The sequence below is a fragment of the Vidua chalybeata genome, chromosome 1, assembly GCF_026979565.1.
Source record: "Vidua chalybeata isolate OUT-0048 chromosome 1, bVidCha1 merged haplotype, whole genome shotgun sequence".
Taxonomy (NCBI): Eukaryota; Metazoa; Chordata; class Aves; order Passeriformes; family Viduidae; genus Vidua; species Vidua chalybeata.
Window position 1 is genome coordinate 23,302,951 of NC_071530.1, and position 19,690 is coordinate 23,322,640.

At 36.7% G+C, this 19,690-nt stretch overlaps 1 protein-coding gene across 4 annotated transcripts in view; it reads left to right on the plus strand.

Annotated features, from left to right (window-relative positions):
* AKAP9 (A-kinase anchoring protein 9) overlaps window positions 1-19,479 on the plus strand; it is a 106,203-nt gene extending 86,724 nt beyond the window's left edge. For all 4 annotated transcript variants that reach the window (XM_053948673.1, XM_053948760.1, XM_053948852.1 and 1 more), the window contains 19 exons: window positions 608-748; window positions 1,131-1,616; window positions 2,051-2,114; window positions 2,807-2,925; window positions 3,705-3,896; window positions 4,680-4,868; window positions 5,506-5,650; window positions 6,404-6,623; window positions 8,225-8,375; window positions 9,277-9,945; window positions 11,707-11,906; window positions 12,782-12,890; window positions 13,724-13,909; window positions 14,469-14,669; window positions 15,070-15,302; window positions 16,362-16,447; window positions 17,141-17,216; window positions 18,073-18,212; window positions 18,856-19,479. In XM_053948673.1, coding sequence (XP_053804648.1) covers window positions 608-748; window positions 1,131-1,616; window positions 2,051-2,114; window positions 2,807-2,925; window positions 3,705-3,896; window positions 4,680-4,868; window positions 5,506-5,650; window positions 6,404-6,623; window positions 8,225-8,375; window positions 9,277-9,945; window positions 11,707-11,906; window positions 12,782-12,890; window positions 13,724-13,909; window positions 14,469-14,669; window positions 15,070-15,302; window positions 16,362-16,447; window positions 17,141-17,216; window positions 18,073-18,212; window positions 18,856-18,899 — 3,651 coding nt within the window. In that variant the 3' untranslated portion in view covers window positions 18,900-19,479. The remainder of the gene's footprint in view (window positions 1-607; window positions 749-1,130; window positions 1,617-2,050; window positions 2,115-2,806; window positions 2,926-3,704; window positions 3,897-4,679; window positions 4,869-5,505; window positions 5,651-6,403; window positions 6,624-8,224; window positions 8,376-9,276; window positions 9,946-11,706; window positions 11,907-12,781; window positions 12,891-13,723; window positions 13,910-14,468; window positions 14,670-15,069; window positions 15,303-16,361; window positions 16,448-17,140; window positions 17,217-18,072; window positions 18,213-18,855) is intronic.
* Window positions 19,480-19,690: the final 211 nt, after the last annotated feature.

Consider the following 19,690-nt stretch of genomic DNA (forward strand, 5'->3'; position numbering starts at 1 on the left):
CAATTTTCTAACAGGTGTTTTTGGGATGGAGGTTGTTTATTTATGTATGTTTTGATGTTGATTTGTTTTCTTGTTTTCCCATCTCAGTTCCAAAGATATTTCCCTTCAGTAGCTTTTCCGGTATTCATTTGTCCAGATTTCCATGCACTAGTGGTTTATTGCCTCTCAATTTAGAGCCATTAGTCAAAATTGACTATGTTTGATAGTCCAAAAATGGGCTTGATGTCTATGAATGTAAGAGTTTCGGAAGCCATGGAACCCAGAACTGGACAAGAAAAAGTTCTAACATCTTCCATCCAAATACAAATTTAATGAACGTCATAAATGTCTTATAAGTTAAATAATATTATCAAACCTCATTTCCTACTTTCTGTTGACCTTGCTCCCTGTGCTGTGTGGTGTATCTAATTTATGCTTGCAGTTCAGTGAACTATAAGATAGTCTTTCCTCCCATGGTCTTAGTCTTATTTTTTGAAGCTGTGTTAACCCAAATAACATACATTTGTTTTCCCCTTTGGTCTTTTCACTTTGTAAGTTGGTGTGAAAGTGATCAGTGCTGTTAAAACGTGATTCTTTACCATTTTCCATGTTTTGTGTTGCCATATAGGTAGAAGCACAGTTCATGGAAAGCCAAAAAGAAAAAGTGCTTATTACTGAACTTGAACAAGTGAAAAAAGAGGCAGCTGCTGCTAAGGAAGAACTGAACAGTTACAGAGAAAAGGCAGAAAAACTTCAGCAAGAACTAACAGTAAGAACCAGAGTGTTTCATATTGTATTTAAATCAAATAGTTGTACAGGACTTACTGTTCAAATATGCATGCTATAGTTTGGGATTATTTTATCTTTTACTGAGAATGCCACCAAGAAAAACATCCACTCAGTGCCTACTGTGAGTGGAACAGAGCTGAGGCTGTAGATCAAATATTCACTCATTGCCAAAGTAATTAGTTTTACTGCAGTGCAACAGTGGATCTAGAGCTGTATTTCTTAGGAGATAATATGTGCTACCATGTGTCATAACTGCTTTAAAATAGAACTAAACTGAGCTGTAATGGTTTAGAGGGTTGCTTGGATTTTAGCTGTTGTAAGTATTTGGAAGGATTGCAGTTTGAGATTCTCCATATTTACAGGTAAAAGAGGCAAGTCTGATACATCTTCAGGAAGACCTGTGCAAAGTCAAAGACAACCTGGTTCAAGCAGAGGAGAAGCTTGCAAGTTACCTGAGAAAGAGCAAAGAAATGGTGAAAACTGAAAGCAAGAAGGATGCAGAAATATTGTGTGATTTGTCAGCCAGCGAGTCTACTCTAACTAGAAACAGCTCCTCATCACAAACAGACAAGACTGTGGAAATCTCACCAGTCCTTGTTAAAAATGCAGAAATCCAAATTGATTTGCAAAATGGATGCTCTTCAGAAGAGATTGCAGAGATTGTAAGAGAATTTACTGAAAAAATTGACCAAATGCAGGAACTCCACGCTGCTGAAATCATGGACATGGAGACAAGGCATATCTCTGAATCTGAAGCATTAAAGAGAGAGAAGTTTGTTGCAGTACAAGTATTGACTGAAGAATGTAATACTTTAAAGGAAGTCATAGAAACTCTACAAGCCAAAGAAGTATGTATTTTATTTTATAATTACTGAAATACTTTGGTTCAAGCTTTTGCTCTTGCTACAGAAATTACCATTTAAAATCTGTAAAGTGTGAACCACCACATGCTCAGTAAAAAACTTTAAAGTGTTCTAATGTTTCCATGGCCCTGGGAGAGTTTGTGAACCCCTTTCTCAGCATGTAAGTTTGCAAGTGTGCTCAACTATCAGGTGTTTCCTTGTGCTTCTGCCTTGAACCTGCCCTGCTCTGTGAAATGTAGGTCACCCTGTGGAATGCCATCTCTCTCATATTCATTTATGTATCATACTCTATTTATTACTTTGATTGCAGGGGAATTGGAGCAAAGGGGTTCACATAATTTCATGCTTCTTAAAAGTTTCTCCCTTACTGAGAGTGGATGAGGGGTTAAAGACTTGATTGTTTTCTTTTCTAAATACAGAGAATCCCAGTTTCTGGATTAGCACATTCTCCACCACATCAAGCTAGAGATGGAGGTTCTAGTGGTAAGAAATTTGTTTTTACAGATTTCAAACAGCATTATAAATTAAATCTGCTTTTTTGATATTAAGTTTACCGTTAAAGAGTTTGTGTTCTGAGAAATCAAAACAACTACTGCCCAGATTGAAGCAGAAGTAAAAGGTTCTGGGCATGCCATGTCTGTTAATTTGGTAAAAAGAAAAATGTCTGGAGCAGAGATGGGTTTTAGTTGAGGCATCAGATGCTAGTTATTTTCCTTTCCATTGGAGTTTCTAAATACTTCTTAGATATTACATTATCTCTTCATCATCTCCTGATAGCATTTAAAACTACAGCTCCCTAGCAGTGGGAGATGGTTACAGGGATTGACTTCTCCAAGTGTAATAAAATTACATAGGCTCCTTTACATAGGCAATGCTAAGCTTATTAAGAGTGGGTCATTTGGCACAAGTGTTTATGCAAGTAGTTGTTTGTCTTGTAAAACTAAATAAGGATTTTTAAGTTTGATTGTGGTTTTATTTTTTAGTTTAGTTTTACTGTTACTTCTTTGAAATTGAAAAAGAAAAACTATGAAACAGGTAGTCTCCAGGGTTAGAATGAACCCTTAGTGACATGCAACTACCTGTTAAAACAACAGATAAAAAGTACTTTTTTGATGCCTGTTCTTCAAAGCTTCACAGTAATCCAACTTTCATGTTTTTCTCTCCTTTTATTTTAGACTCCAGTTCAGACTGGAGTCAAGGAATGTATCTTGCTCAGACCCAGGGATCTGACACGATATCTGAAGGAATAGATGAAGGTGAAACTTCAACAGATTTACTTCCAAAAAAAATTAAGGTAAAATAGACTCGAGCTTTTTTTTTTTTTTTTTTTTAAGGAAAAAGAGTGATACTACTGAAATTTGAGATTAGTTTTTGCTTGATTATTGGTAACAGAGCCATTTAGATAAGTTTTAGTATTAACTATTTTAATAGATTTTCTCACAGTGATGTGCATTTTTGCATTTTAAATTAGGCTAAATACGAGTTTTATATCTCTAGGCTTGTTCTTAGTTATGATTATGAGAAAGAAAACTAGTTACAATTTATTGCAATTTTGTTGCATTAACAATAATGTCATGATCATATATTACACAATTTTATAGATTCTATTTTTATAGCTATGTTATGAAAGCAAAGGTGTTTATCATAAACAGTAAAGGTCCCATACTTTAATTAAATTTTTTTAAAGTATTTTGTAACAAATCCCTAGCTTCAAAATAATTTCAAAAAGTGAATAGCAAAGCTCACCTGGAAGATTCCCAGGACTGTTTTGAAATTGTCGGTTTCCATTAGTAGCTATTTTAAAAATAAAAAATTGATTTGGCAGATGTACACTGGAAAACTGTATTTGAAACTGATGAAAAATACAAGTATTTAATATATTTCTGTCTGACACATGTAAAGGACTGGCTTACATTTCTGTCCTTTATATGAGGAAGCATAGTTTCCTTATGCTGATCAAACTAGAAGTACCAGTTTTCCAATACATATGAAATAAGATTGCAATTATTATTGTTGTTATTATTATATGCTGTTATTACTGGCATTACTGATTTCTTTTTGCTTTTGTTGTAGGGCTTGCTGAGAGCAGTCCATCATGAAGGCATACAGGTGCTGTCTCTCACTGAATTTCCATATAGTGAAAAAGATCTGTCACCTCATAAGCAAGAGCCAGAATCTTGGCTAGAAGAAAGAAAAGCTTTCCTAAGCACCATCTCATCTTTGAAAGATCTAATTGCAAAAATGGAAGTTCATAGAGAAGCTGAGGTATAAATAATATCGTAAGATTCTATCTGATTAAAAAATAATTTATTATAACCTTCTAAGACACATTCACTGTTCAGGTTTAATGCTTAAATATTCTGTTACAAGGCAAAATATTTTTTAAAATATGCCATAAAACTCCATATTGCACTTCATGGTATTACAGCTTATATTTGTTCTTCTGTGCATTGATAACTTTTGACTGTATAGGTCCTCATAAGAATAGTTTTATTTTGAAACATATTCCAGTAGCAGTTTAAATTGAATTTTTAATGCTGTTATTTATTGGCTTATTAATCTGTAATCTGTTAAAACTTTTGCTTCTTAAATTACCCCAGGTAGACTCTTGGATATATGCAGGCACTTTCTATTGCATCAACATTTCCTTTAGCATATAAAGTGGGCAGATGAACTTCGTGTCATTTAAAATTAAATCTTTTTCATACACAATATCTGCACAATACCACATAACTCTGTGAGAGCCTAGGGAGAGACATGTAATACATGAAAAATTAAAAGAAAAATGTGATCTAGTAACCTCACAGTGCTAAGTTTTCAGTTACAAAAAGCTAAATCATCTCCATTGTAAACAAAGCTAAAAGTTTATGATTTGTGAATGCAGAAAAATTTGCAATGTGTACAGTAAATGCATCCACTTGGATGGATGAAATTTACACAATTACTAAGAAAAGCTAAATATTCCAGTGAAAACACACACTCTACATAGAAATTATAATGATATAATCTTTCAATTTGGCTCTTTAAATTGTTTTTATACCACTGCAGATCTATGCAAGTACTGAATCTCCTGAAGGCGTGTCAGACTGGCGAGGAGAACTTCTGCATGCCATTCAACAGCTTTTTGTGAGAGAACAAAATGTTCTCCTTGCTGCATTTCAAACTGAACTTGCAGAAATGGGCACAAGAGATGCAGTGATGTTGATGAATCAGTTAGAGCACAGACTACAAGAGCAGGTAATATAAACCATACTGTAGTCAAAATGTCTACATTAGATTTTAATTTTAAATTTATAAATCCATTATAAATATATGTATTAATGGTAGTTTTGACAGTCTGAGGATGAAAAAAAAGTCAGACTTGCAGAATGAACTGGTGTCTTTTAAAAGAAAAACTATGTGGCATGGGAAAGAAACTTTTGGGTGCACACATTACAGATTATATACAGACTTCAGAGATCAATGTGAATTAAATACAGTTGTCCTGAGCTTGATGTCATTAAGTTAATTAGAATTATGTTACACTGTCTAAGAGAAAAGGTAGCTTGTTTATACAAAATAATTTGTGAGAAGAGAAAGTGGTAAGGCTGCTATGGGACAGAGAGAAGTCAGTTATCTCCTCTGGAACATGGAAGGATTAGTGAGAAAATTGCAGTTCACCAGATAAGTGATAGCTCTCTTCAGTCTCTAATTTTGATGCCTGGAAGAGAACTAAAAAATAACAAGCAGTTTTTCCAAATACTGTAATACTGACTTCATTGAAAATGTTTTGAATATATGTGGACTATGAATATATAAATAAATGTGATGTCAACACCATAGTTTTTCTCATAAAATCTGGAGTTTTACTGTGAAATGTTTCTAATGCTAATAGGCTACTAACCAGAGAGCAGCAATGGACAGTCTTCAGAATGCAGACAGAAGAAGTTTACTAATGGAGATTCAAGTATTACATGCTCAGATGAACAGTAAGAAAAGTAACCCCAAGAGAGAACAAGAGATTGATTCAAAAAGCCAAGGTGACTTCTGTGGTAATATATGTCTGTTTCCAAATGCTTTCAAGGCAGTGCTCATAAAGTTGTGACAAAAATGGTGACTTTCTTTGGTCTCTGATTTTGATATGCATGTTCTGAACATGCATACTTTTCATCTTCTTCAATCTTATTTGACTACTTTTGCAAAAATTAAGATATAATCTGTGTCCTTATGACTTGTATCAAACTGAAAGTGATACAAAGTTATCTTCAATTGCTGTAAAAATCGAGCTTGAATTTTAAGGTTATTTTCCATGTATATGCTTCACTGTTTAGGTTCAGCAGCTTTGAAATTATCTGTGTTGGATAGTCAGTCATAATGCAGAAACTAAGAAGCAATTAGAATGAAGAAAAAAAGGTTCAGAGAACAGGTATACTTTAAAATTAAGTAAAGCTCATTGTCAGTGTTTAGTTACACATATTAGGTCACAAGTATATATATGTAATATAACAAACTTAAATTGTGTTAATCATTATGCAGATGATGCATATTGATATAGTTGCACTCATCTTACAGCCTGTAAGAAATAAAGAAGTTGAAGTGATTTATTCAAAGTACAAAAGGTATTCAAGTATAAAAGTCATGGGTTTGCTTTTATTGCGCTACTGAAAGAAAATACTATTTTAAAATATCACTCTTAATAATAGCCTTGTGGTCATGCTTTGGCTAGAAGAAGCTTTACCCGAACACAGTGTTTTCTTCATGAAGTAATTTCCATGTGAATGTGCTCTCATTAGAAATGCTGGAGTATAATATGCAGCAGAAGCAGTTGCAGATTCTGGAGATGCAAGTGGAGCTCCGGAGTATGAAGGACCGAGCAGCAGAGCTTCAGGAGCAGCTGAATTCAGAGAGGATGATGGGTACAGAGCTGAAAAATGAACTTGCACAAGCCAAACTAGAACTTGAAGCAACCCTTAAAGCACAGCACAAGCACTTCAAGGACCTAGAAACCATCAGGTGTGGCTTTCAGTGCCAAGCTGTCTGTGTTGACTGTGAAGATTATCTTTCCTAATCTGAAACCATAATACTGATTTCCTTAAGGGGTTTGATCTCATGTTGTATAATTGCTTCTCTGTGGATTTCTTCTCTCTCGGGGCTCCTATACGTCAGGGTGACCCCAAGAGAGATCCGAAAGAGTCTTTGCTTCCCTAGCCCGCACACAGTTAAATGAGGAGTCTGGAATGCTTCCGATTGTGTTTTCAAGGTTGTTTATTTCTTCTTATCTATAATATTTTCTCTCTAACCTGCTGAGCTCTGGCTAGCAAGGAGGCCATAACATTCTGCATGCCCTCTCGGGTGGTGTTTACCTTTTATATCAAAAGTTACGTATACTATGTTTACAGTTTATTACCAATACCTAACATTTATGTTGGGACAGTGTGTCCCTACCAACAGAAAAGTGTCACTATCACAGCAAGACATGGAGGATAAGAAGAAGGGAAAGATGGCTAAGACACGCCCAGATTCCTCCATCTTGTACCCCCTTGAACCCCATTTTAAAAATCCCAAAATTCTACTTTTCCCACCTGTGTTAGGACAAATATCGCACTACTAAAACCCTTGTAATTCCTCATCCAGAGTTGGCAGCTTTTTCCACAGTCTAAAATCGAAGCCACAGATGTTTTTGACTTCTTGCCAGGATCTCTGAGACCCCTACCAGGGTCTTGAGACAGCCAGAGCAGCCAGAGGGATGTCCTAGACTCCAACACTTCTCAGTATTTCCTTAAAACCTACCTGACAAAAATAGACTTTCTATATTTGACAAAAAACGTATTTCAATTAATAATTTAATATTTTATTAATTATCAAGTTCCTTTTTAAACTTTGTCACATTAGACTACTGTATACAAGCTAATAAATAGACCATATTTATTAAAGTTTTTTAATCTCCCAGGAACATGGAGAAGAAAAATTGATGATTTTGCAAGTGCTTCCATATGAAATACTCTTAAATGTTGCTTTGACATGGTTGATACCAGAAGCCGCAGATTTGGCACTTAAGAAAGCCATTATTATTTATGCCTGAACCTGAGGGATGCACCATGAACACTATCTTAATGTTCAGCTCAGAGATAACAAATTAAGATGGAGTTTAGATTGGGATTACTTCACAGATTACTTTATACCCTTTACAGACCATCAGGAGCAAGTTTGTTTTGCAAACAGATGCAAAATTTATTTGCAAAAAAATGAAAATTCCAGTAGTAGATTTTTCCTTTTCCCCCCAGTATATTTTTTCCCCTGAGAAACATGGCAGCAAGATGCACTTCCATGGCATTCTTTAAGATTTTGGCCCATGACTGGATAAGGTTGAACACTAACTGCCTCTGAGCCCCTACAAGTGGCAGCTACAAAGGTAGCAGAATGAACACACTTGTTGTAGTTCTTGAACTATGCAATTCTTTTGGGTTTGAGTTAGTCTTTCTAAATAGGCTTTTCACTGTTACTCTACTAGACTAGCAGCGTTTTCAGTGCACAGGATGGAATAAATACCAAGTAACTGACTGTTTCATTATAGTATTAGAGTATCATGTAAAGTTTGCCCATTTCTCTTTTAGGACTGAAGTTAAAGAAAAAGCAGCTGAACTAGATATTCTCAAGGATACAATGGCCAATGAACAGAAAAAATCAAGAGAGCTACAGTGGGCTTTGGAAAAAGAAAAAGCTAAAATGGAACGCAGTGAGGAAAGAGGAAGAGAAGAGCTTGAGGTATTCCATAATCCCAAGTGGCCTGGGACATCAAGGAACATGAAAATACTCTTTTGGTTAACATTTCATCTCAGCTTACATTTTTTGTCCAATGCATTCTTCATTGTTCTGTCTTCAGCTGTAGTATTATATCATCTAGAACTGAAGAAAAATGTACAGAAGCTGTGTGGCAAAGTATGAAAAAGGCCTGATGCACATTCCATTTAAATCAATAAGAAGTTTACTGTGCTTTTCAGGCCCAAGATTAGAAGATTCTGTAATGTCTCTCAGTTATTCAGTGGGACAGGACACTGCTGATATGGCTACACTCAGCCCCCACCACAGCCTAACTCATAAAATATAGTATTTAAGAATATGATTTAAGGAGACATATTGTTTGTCAGCATTTAAAAAGTCTGCAATTTCACCTCATGAAAATCAAACTAGGGAGTTACTTTAGGAGAAAATGTTACATTAGTATCTTCTTTGGTACCTCTGCAGTATTTGATATAGTGAAGGGGAGAGCAGGTATCCTGGTACAAGACAAAAGACAAAAAAGCAGTAATAAATAAACCAACAACATTGATTTATTTACATCTTGAAATCCAAAGTTGAAAAATCATTTTCACAGTTTTAGAAAGTAAAAGCTGGCTGTCTTCAGAACTACAGTTGTTTGTATATCACTATAAAGTATGTGTTAAAAAGACACTTTTATGAAATAATCTGATTTAGGAATAAAGACAACTGTAATGTATTTTAGTATCAGATATAACTGCAGCATTCAGAATATTGTTGCATTATTTGGGAATACCAAAACCTGTTAAAAGCAGTGTGTGTAGAGGTAGCATATTTGCAGTTTGCAGAAGATAATGGAAAGTATGCACAAATGGCTTTGATAAATTCTTATGTTTTCTTTTGAAAGGACTTAAAGTTTTCTCTTGAAGATCAAAAACAAAAGAACTTAGAGTTAAGTAAACTTCTGGAGCAAGAGAAACAGCTGTCAAGTGATCTGCAACAGAGAATTGAATCCCAAGAAGCACTCAGTGCTGCCCAGCTGTCACATGAGCGAGGCCGTAATTCTGAGTTGCAGGTGCTTCTTGAATCAGAGAAGGTTCGAGCTCTCGAAATAAGCAGTGCCCTAGAAAGGGAAAAAGAGCTATGTGCTCAGCTTCAAAGTGCTGAAGATAAGGGGGAAGCTGGAACACCTAATCCATCTGAGGAATTGCTTAAAGAGCTACAGAAGCAAATGGATGAAAAGCATGACCGTATAGTGGAGTTAGTAAGTGAGATGGAGAAGTATAAACTGGAATCTGTGCAAGTGAGACAGCAAATGGAAAAAGAAAGGCAGATTCAGAGGCAAGCATTGCAAGCAGAACAAGATGCTAACATAATAGTACAAAAGAAACTCCATGAACTGGAGTCCAAAGTAGAAGACCTTAAGTGGCAACTTGGAGAAAAGAAGCAAGAAGTTCATAAATTAGATAATGAAACAAAGAAGTTACAGGAAATAATCCAAGATCTACAGAAAAAAGAGCAGGAGGATGAAGGAAGAAAGGAAGCCAAAAGGACACCAAGCCACAACCCAAATGAGGTACAGTAGGATTGAAAGTAATGTGTAATATTGAAATATGCAATTTAGCTTTAATTCGTTTGCTCAGTTATGTGTCACTGTCCCTTGACTCGATCTATAAAATAGCCTGCAGATTGCAGAACATGGGCACCAGAGAATGGAAAAGGGAAAGCATTCCAGTTTGCTTCCTAAAACTATCCACATGCTTCCTCCTGAGAGTGAAGTTATAGACGTATTTAAGGAGGAGCATAGAAGTGTACAAGGAGGAGCAGGAGAAATGCATCTGGGTATATACACCCACTTTGCGTCTCAGTACAAGAGAAGAACATTCCTTGCAACCAGTTGCAGGAATGAGCTATTCCTACTCAGGAATGCCCCAGGTCACTGCCCTTAATCTTTAGTTCGTAAACTGCAAGAGGTCTTTGAAATAGTATAAGTGATCTTCCAACAGCTTCAATAAATAAATGACTAAGCAATCAAGCTAGCATATGTCTGAATATGTCTATATTAGCAAACAAAATAGAAGAAAGAAATCAAGGTAAAAAATCAATTGAAGAATTATCGTAATTTTTAGATGAGTGAAAGTGCTGTCTCTGTTGCTTCCAAGTTCTTCACTGCCTTAAAAGGTTAGGAGAGATTTTAAATTATTTTTAAATTACTTTTAGAACATTTTTAGAAACTTCTCTGTAAGAGGTAAGTGTTGCTGGGTGAATGATTTTTGGGTAGTCGCAGAGAGGACTGACGGGAGACTTGCTTGCCTCTTTGCTATGTTTTTGCCCATCCTGACATCATTTGTTTTACCAGTTATTTGTATGTGGAGCCAGGAAGGAATTTTTTTTTCATCTACTTTAGCTACTGGTTTTTATCTTCTGAAGCACTGGAAACTACCCACAGCTAGAGGCAGGATGTTGAGTGTATTGGTAACTGTGACAGCAGCAGCCTTCCTGCCATGCTCATTTTGTGCACCTTGTTCCTCTGCCCAGAGGGAACTGCCGGCATTGTGGTCAGCAAAGAGTCTTCCCTTGGATCAGGTTAGCAGCAGCTGTTGGGGTTTTTCCCCCTTCCTCATCAGCAGATAGTATGATCTGCTTTCCAGGATCTGCCTGGAATTTCAAATAATTAATCTCCTGCTGTTTCCTGTGACATTTGCAACACTCTGACTTTTTTCCTTTGGTACCACACTGTAGGGCAGACAGCCAAAGGCAGAGCCATGGACTCAGATTTCTTTGTGAGGGATAGCAGTTCTTCCATGGCAGTGTTGGGAGGCTGTTACCTAGGAATACCTCTTCAGTGCATTGTTTTGCTTGTGGTAGCATCAGTAGTGTGGTTGCCTGTGACTGGACTGACCTCCATGACCATGGTGGTCTCTTTCAGCCCTTGTTCTTCTGACTATAAATTGGTTTCAAAATCACATAGGCCCAGTTGCCCAATTCCTTGCACAACTGGTAAAGGAGCTGCTGATGGAAGAAACAGAAAGGCTTGGTGACATCCTGCTGAGTTTTTTGACTGGATTCACTCCATGACTTCATGGAGTCACTTCATTGACTATGAATCACTCCATAGCTCCATGACTGTTAGTTCTTAGTACAGAAAGACCCTAGACCTTTCATGAATGATAGTTTAGTGCTACATTACAGCAGTGTTGTAGTCACATTAAATTTCTTTCTCTGTCAGAATTATTTGTTCTTCAGTTTCTGAGTGTGTTTCAGAAGTATATGTTTTCATTTTACAGCACTGGATCACATACTATATATATATATATAAATACATATTTCTTTCCAGACTACCTGGGATACACCCAATGACAGAACAAGAAACTGGGTTCTACAGCAAAAAATGGAAGGAGCTGAGACAAATGAGTTGACTTACCGCACACTGACAGGAGATCTCTCTGCTGCTACTGAAATTCTGGAAAAAGTCAGACAAAAGCTGCAAAATGCATCTCCAAAGCTGAAGCAGTTGGCTTGGAAAGCTGCTAGCAGGTTAGACCAGTCTTCAGCCATTTAGTTTAATAAATAGCAGCCAGCAAGCTAATATATTTGGTTTGAAAACTAATTCACAGACTGCAGGATTTAATTGAGTTTGGGGTTGTTAGTTTTATTGTGTATGCTGTTACTTGAGATATACTGATGGAAGATCAAAATATAGGACCAGGACCAGTATCAAGTGCTGCTGTAAGTCCTATATGTTTTATTAGGGTCCTTTCTAAGGCACAGCAAAATTGTCTTTTTTTCCTCTGAAAAATGATAAGGTTTATCTGGGTATGGTATAAGTAGATGAATTTAAAGTAGTAATTAAATAATTCATCATGCCTGAGGGGATGAATATAGGCATTATTGTTCTGAATCGCCCTCCCTGGGGAAAAAATAATTATGGTCAAGTGAAACTGATCTTGATTCTTATTTTTGGAAGGTTACTATCTCTATAAGGTTAAAAAATACCATGGTAGCAGGTCCGTGGGAGGTTTGCATCTGTTTTTATTTTGCTGTGATGGTCATTTAATATTAAACATTCCTTCGGAAACATTTGGGCAAAGCAGAATGCAGTGTATCTGGGAAATACCCTAGGATTTTGATCACACAGATTCAACAGATTTGTGGGAAGCAGAACCACTATTTTAAATGTGCTTCATGTAGAATGTCCCTGTCTACAAATGAGTGGAAACCGTTCTGTACACTTTTTTTAAATCAAGACAATTTTGTTTAGAGTCACTTAGCGGTCTTGAAAACATTGCCCTGTCTCCAGTACTGCTGAAATGAACTTGCTATAGATCCAGTGCATAGGTATCCATGAAAGTTCTGTTAGTCTGGCTCGTGATGTCAGAGTTGATCTGCTGTTAAAACCCCTTTTGTTTCAGATTGCAGTTTGAAACAGCAGATGATCAGGACTTCATTTCAGTCCAAAATGCTATTGAAGAAGTTATTTCAGAACTGAAAATACTGCCTGGATTGTCCAGTCTGGAAGAGGTGAGAGTCAATGCTGTAACTTTGATGGGAGAGTTAGGATGAAGAGCTGTGAGCAGAAACTGCAAGGAGTTTGTAAGCCTGTACTTATTCAGGTCTTTATAGGGGAAAATTCCAGTGAGCATTCTGACTGGAGTTTGTAAAATGTAAAAACCCCTTTCCTTTTGTTTTTTTACAATTTTTAATACTTTAAAAGGGATTTTTCAACTTTGAAATCAAAACTTTTCCAGTTTCATTTTAAATTTCTGCATCTCATGGCTTTTTCTTTAGGATAGTTTCCTTTCAGCAGTAATCCTGTAACTGAGGATATTTTATTCAGTACTTCGTGACATTAAAATCAACATATAGTATTTACTGTATTGCATTGACACAACACATTCGCTTAAACTGCATTGTTTAAGTAAATGAAAGGCCACTGAAGATTGAGTAGCATGCACCTGTGTAAAAGAAATGAAGTTAGGTAATCTGTTGCAAAGAATTCGGCAAGTCTTGATTTTTAAGTGAGCTTGATTTGGTCCCTATATTTTAAGCAAGGATTTTCAATGTAACTTGAAAAAAAGCTTTTTTCTTTTCCTCTAAATTAGATAAACATAAATATAGTAGAAAACTTTGCAAATTGAGCTTGTATGAAAATACTCTGTTGTAATGTATAGGGTAAGTATAGACAAGAAAGTCACTGTGATTTGTAGTTTACGTATACGCTGGAGTTTTTTATATGAAGTTGATACAAAGCTATTGTCATTATCTACAAATGTTTTTCACTGTAAGCCAGTTATTTTCCAGTTGGCAATTTGGATTTAATAGAAGTTGAGTTTGGTTTTCTTTCTTCCTCGTAGCTGAAGATGGTGCTGCCCCCAGGGACTCCATCCAGCTCCCTGACTGAGAGGCTGCTCAGGCAAAATGCTGAGCTGACAGGCTTTGTCAGCAGACTGAGTGAAGAGAAGAATAATTTGAGGAATGCTGTTATGAAACTGGAGGAAGAACTGAGAAGATACCAGCACAGACAGCCTTCTGCAGACTATGTATGTCCTTGGTGGTACTGATCTACTGAGTTATGTATACAGACATAAAAGCCTAATTTCTTGTCCTAGTCACCCAATTGAGAATGATCAAGCTATCTGTCTTTCTTGGCTTCCCTCTACAGAGTAAATCGGTGTGAGTTATTCATGTTCAGTGATCAGTATGTGTCAGCTCACTCTGTTAAGTGTAAAACTTTGTGATTTTACCCAGCTTCTTTTTGTTAACTACTCTTTTATTTTAAATCCTTTGTGCCTTTCTTTTTTATCTCTATCTCATCACCATGATAAGCAGATCCAGATAGGTCCAGATACCCTTCAAGATCACAAAGCTAGGATGATCCACTTGAGGGGACTCTTTTTTTAGAGAAGTTGTATTTTTCTGGGATTTTGATTGGGCTCCTAAAGTCACTGTTTTTGATGTGTCAGAGTGCAAGGGTGGCCTTAGATCCAAGCATTGAATAGTTTTTCTCATTAATTTTATGAGCTCTCCACCAAACCAATGGCTAGAATGACATGGCTTCTCCTAATTATGTCATTCAAATTCAGTTTCCTTTGTCTTCAGTCTTCTAGGCACTCAGCAGATGTTGGAGTTAATATTGATACTCTTGTTGCTTCTGAGAAGGAAATTTGGAACAGAGAAAGGCTGTCACTGCAGAAATCTTTGAAACAAGCTGATGCAGAACTCTCAAAGCTGAGAGCAGAGCTCAGGAGTGAGGCTTTCCTCAGAGAACTGGGATCAGATACTGAAAATGCTGTTTTAAGGGTAAGAAGATTTTTTTTTCCCCACATACTAACTACAGCTGCTTTAAAATTTTTGATTTAGGCTTATTTTTCATTGTGTTCACTCTGCTTTATTTTGAGTAAGAAGATACTAATTTGTTTTTTAAATTTTCATCCTCAGGTACCTGACTTATTTTTTCTCTCCAAGAATGACAGATAAACACCTGTGCTGTCCTTTTCTGTGTGCTCTATTTCTTGCTTGTTTAGGTGATCCTCAATATACAAAGTTGCATTCAACAAGTGTGAGCAGCAGCAGAATCTTCTCCATGGTTCTGAGAAATGAATAATCACAGAAATGCTATAGAAGTAACGATGTCAAAAGTCTTGGAACTGTTGTGATTCTTGGAGATTATGAGGCATTTTGTCTTTTTCTCTTGTTGCAGAGAATTTACAGCAAATACCTACGAGCAGAGAGCTTTCGGAAAGCTCTCATATATCAGAAAAAATACTTGCTGCTGTTACTAGGAGGATTCCAGGAGTGTGAAGAAGCCACACTGGCCCTCATAGCACGGATGGGGGGACAGCCTTCCTACACAGACCTTGAAATCATCACACATCATTCAAAGGGATTCACACGATTTCGCTCTGCAGTCAGAGTGTCCATTGCAATTTCAAGGTAACCTGGAGGAAGTTACATTTCAAACAGATATGACTGTGATGACTGTGCTGTTTAATATATACTTTTCTAGCTCTCTAGTGAAATCTAGAAATTGTCATATTCCATATTCCACCAAAATACAAATGGTGTGTTTTTGGTAGTCATGAATACAGTAGGTACTTGTAGGGTGACAAGGTGAGCAGAGTGTAGGTAAATTTTGTAAAAGGAATAAGCAGTCTGAGTGTAGTTGAAGAGGGCTCAGTATCTGATAATCACAGATGGAGTGTACTGGGTAAAGTCGTATTATTAAAAAACATTATGAGCAATTCTAAGGATTGCACTTATTTACAAAGGCTTTTTCTGCAACTAAATTTCCTTTAAAATTAAAGTCTTACATGTAAGTATAATATAGATTTAGGAACTAATTTTCTCTGTCTAGGTAGTCCTTTGAATTTCACAAGACTAAGGATGAGCAGGAATTGGTGAGGAAAAAAAAGTAAAGTTTATTACTGCATAGTACTGTCATGTTGCAGGAATTGGTGAAGAAAAAAAATTTATTACTGCATAGTACTGCCATGTTGCTAACAAACCTTCACAAAGGTTTGAACGCCCAAGAACTTCTGCTTGCTATTCTTCTGAGCCTTGTGTGTCATATAAATTCAAGGAAGTGTTCACATACCTGTTGTGAGAATTTTACTCATAGTGCTCTGCAGTTGAAGTTTTGGGGCTGCAACAGAGCAAAAAAGTATATTTAGTATGATTTTAAAATACTGGTGTGCTGTAGCTTTGGTGTTTGAGCCATTTACTGTCCACTTGGACCTATACAGCACCTCTGGAATTGTACAGGTGAAACTGAAAGCAGGTTTGGACAAAAGATGGTCTTTCTTAGTGATATGCAAAAGGATGTTTTGTATTTGATACTCAGGTTTTAGATGCCCATCTGTTAATTTTGCTTGCTGGTCAAGAAATTCTTACACTTTCTAGAATACAAAAAGCAGATTACTTTTATCAGACTATTTAATTTATACTGAAGCTGTTTGGTTTTTGTTTTGTTTTGTTTTTTAATTTGAAATGCAGAATGAAGTTCCTGGTTCGTCGATGGCACAGAGTTACAGGTTCTGGTATTCTGACTATCAATAGGGATGTCTTTAGCCAGAACACAGGTAATGACTGAAAAAAATGGTATTTGCAAGTCACACCACTGCTTAATGGAGATGGCTTTTAATTTGTATTATCCTCACATGGAATGAATGGGGGCTGTTCCCTCTTTCTTTTGCTATAATTGTTTGGATTAACCTATTTCTCAGTTTTCATGCTCAGCACACACACTAACCTATTTACTTTCTCTTCAGTTTTGTTTTGCTCCATCGTGGGTGAAATTTAAAAAAATATGGAAGGTTTCCCTATGGAGTGTGTTCATGAAAGCAGTTTTAGCTGAGTCACTGGAGTTTTCATAGGAGATCTGCACCATGGTCTTTTTCTTAGAACAAAAGTTTGTCATTCTTTTGTTAAAGGTTTAAGTCTGAGTTTTCTGTTTGCTTTTTGTTTGATTTTTGTAGGAGTCTAAGGAGAATCAGAAGCTTCTTTGTTACTCAGTGGCTATTTAGGTCTGCACTAAAACCTTTGCTCAGTCTGTGAGAGTTTTGTCACTGACGTCAGTGAAGCCAGGATTTCACCTCTGTTTTTCTCTGAGGGAGTCTGAAAGTGGTCTACACTTGTTAAATGCCATTTTTGTGATACGCAAGAAGAAAACTCATATCTGAGATTCCCAGTAAACTGCAAAAGGTGTTACATTTTTTAGTTTTCAAAACACTGCTTTCTGTATTTCTAATATTCTGTATATTTTGTATTTCTAGGTAATGAATTACGGCCTGATTCATTTTCTGGTGGCATGGATCTTTATGGAGAACAGAGGCATTCTTCTAGATCCAGGTCAGGCATGGAATCTCCTAGATCTCCTATAAACTTTCAACATAAGTATATTTGGGTTTTTTTTATTAATATTCTCTTTCAGGCAGTGTTTAAATAACTGAAAGCCTCAGTGTTTACTGCTAAGGTTTGTAACCTTTGATACTGCAAGATTTAATGTTTTTGTAAGAATATGTCAAAAATGATGTCTCAGGCATTCAGTGTGTGATTACTTATCACATGATTGAGGCCAAAGCTCAATGTGAAACCGGGTATTTTTCACCAAGGGCAACACTTTTATCAGTGCCATCATACTTTGATGAGCTTATATGAAGTTGTGAGTTCAGATCTTCACTGAGTATCAAATTCTAGCCAATTTTGGGTTTCATTTTCATGTAAACCACCTCAATATTTGTATTGTCTTAGTTTGTCATAACCATAACAGTTTACATGGTAAAACATTTAATTTATTTTAGCCAGTATTGACTTTTACTTACAGAGAGTAATGACAAGAGGCAGAATCCTGTAAAGATGGTAGTGTCCTTGTTGACACAAGATTCTTAATAGAAAACTAAACTTCAATCTACCATGGATTCTGCTGCAATCTCACTAGGAATTTGCTGGTCAGTCTTTGTCTCAAAAAAATGCAGCAACAAATCCTGTGCAGTAGAAAGAAAAGGCCAGGGGGAAGAGTGATTTCTCTGGCTTGGGCAGTAAGTGGCAGGGAGATTAAATGGGTTTGATGTGTTGGCTACCACATGGATACGCTAAGGGCCATGCAGGCCGTAAGTTATCCCTGCCTACAGTATTTTGCTGTGTTGCTGATATTTTTACTCAAAATTTCCCTTTTATGAAATGGTGTGTGTTGTTCTGCCCCTAGGCTCCATGGGATGCATGCAGATTTAAACCCAGTTTCCTTCACCTGTCCCCAGCTGCAGAACTACGATCCCGAAAGGGCTCTGACAGATTACATCCATCGTCTGGAGGCACTGCAGAAGCGGCTCGGAAGCGTGCAGTCAGGTAGGGCTCAGGCACCCTCCCCAGCACCTCTGGGCAGCACAGGGCCCACTGCCACGTGGGTGCTGCTTCTCTGAGATATGTAACAAACAACTTCCATTTCAATCTTCAGCCTCAAACAAGAGGCATTTCTGAGCAAAAAGCTCACTTAAAAGAAGATTGTAAAATTCTTTGAAAATAGATACAAGTATGCTTTCATTATAGATTTTGAGATTATTGGTAACAATTTACTTCCTGATCTCTAATAAATGTACAGGAAGGATTCAATTGGCATCTTGCTAGGAGTTTAAGTTATATAGAGAAAAATGTACCCAGAAGATTGGGTTGTGGGAGAGGAATTTTTTCTCCTACCACTTCGATTACAGAAGTTACAGTCAATTTGTCCCATAGAAGATGACAGTTTTTGTACTGAAAGAGGAATACATCAAGAAAATTGTCAGAAGAATGGGATGAAATTTATCAAACTTGAGTTTTGAAGTTACTGTGTTTGTCTTCCCCATCATTTGGGAAAGTTTTGTTCTTAAAAGATTTGATCTATAAAAGTCTCTATTCTACAATTTCCCATGTAAAATCTTTCATGCTTATTCAACTGAATGTACATACTTGTTACAAGTAATCCTGATGACAGTTTTTCTCCATCTTACAGGTTCGACTTCATACACTCAGTTGCACTTGGGTATAAGAAGATAATAATACCCTTCAACATCTCCATCACTGGCAGTGATGCTAACAGATTGCCTTCTGTAAATCTGTGCTCTTTCTGTGCTTTTGTATAATGTGTATATTGTGGGACCAATATGAACACAGCTGTAACGATTGTATACAGTTCCATCCTGGCACACCCACAGAGACTGGGATTTATGGATGTAGGCACTTTGTGTTTATGGGAAAAAAAAATCTGAACAAAAAAAAATCCCCAAACAACCCCCCCCAAAAAAAATCCCCCCAAGCCCAAAACAAACCTCCCCACCGTTAAATTACATGTATATTTGTGGAATGCTAATTTAAATGATTAACTTATGAAGTGTGTATTTATCAAAAGGGTGCGAAGATGAAACTTGTGTATTAATTAAATTGAGCTACATTCAGCAAAGTTTACTTGCACTTTTTCTGGCAAGGCTACTGAAGTTACATTGACTCTCATAATATTTGCTACTGGCAGTGCAGACAGAATATCACTTGTAGAGACCTATTTTTGTAATGGTAGAAGTTTTGAATTTTATGGGTATTTTGTCAAAGTACTGAAATAAACATGACTTCATGCTTCTAACTGTGTTCAAGAACCGCTCCCTTATTCACATGAAATAGGTTGCTCCTGCCTGAGTTCCTCCCCTGCTTGTAGTGATTGCAGCTTCACATTTTACAGATTCCAAAGTGCTGCTATCAGAGAGGGACAGGGAGAAGCCTGGCTTCTGCAGACCCTGGTCACATCTGACCAGGCTAGGAGGGAAGAGCCTGTGCTCCCTCACCTGCCATGACTG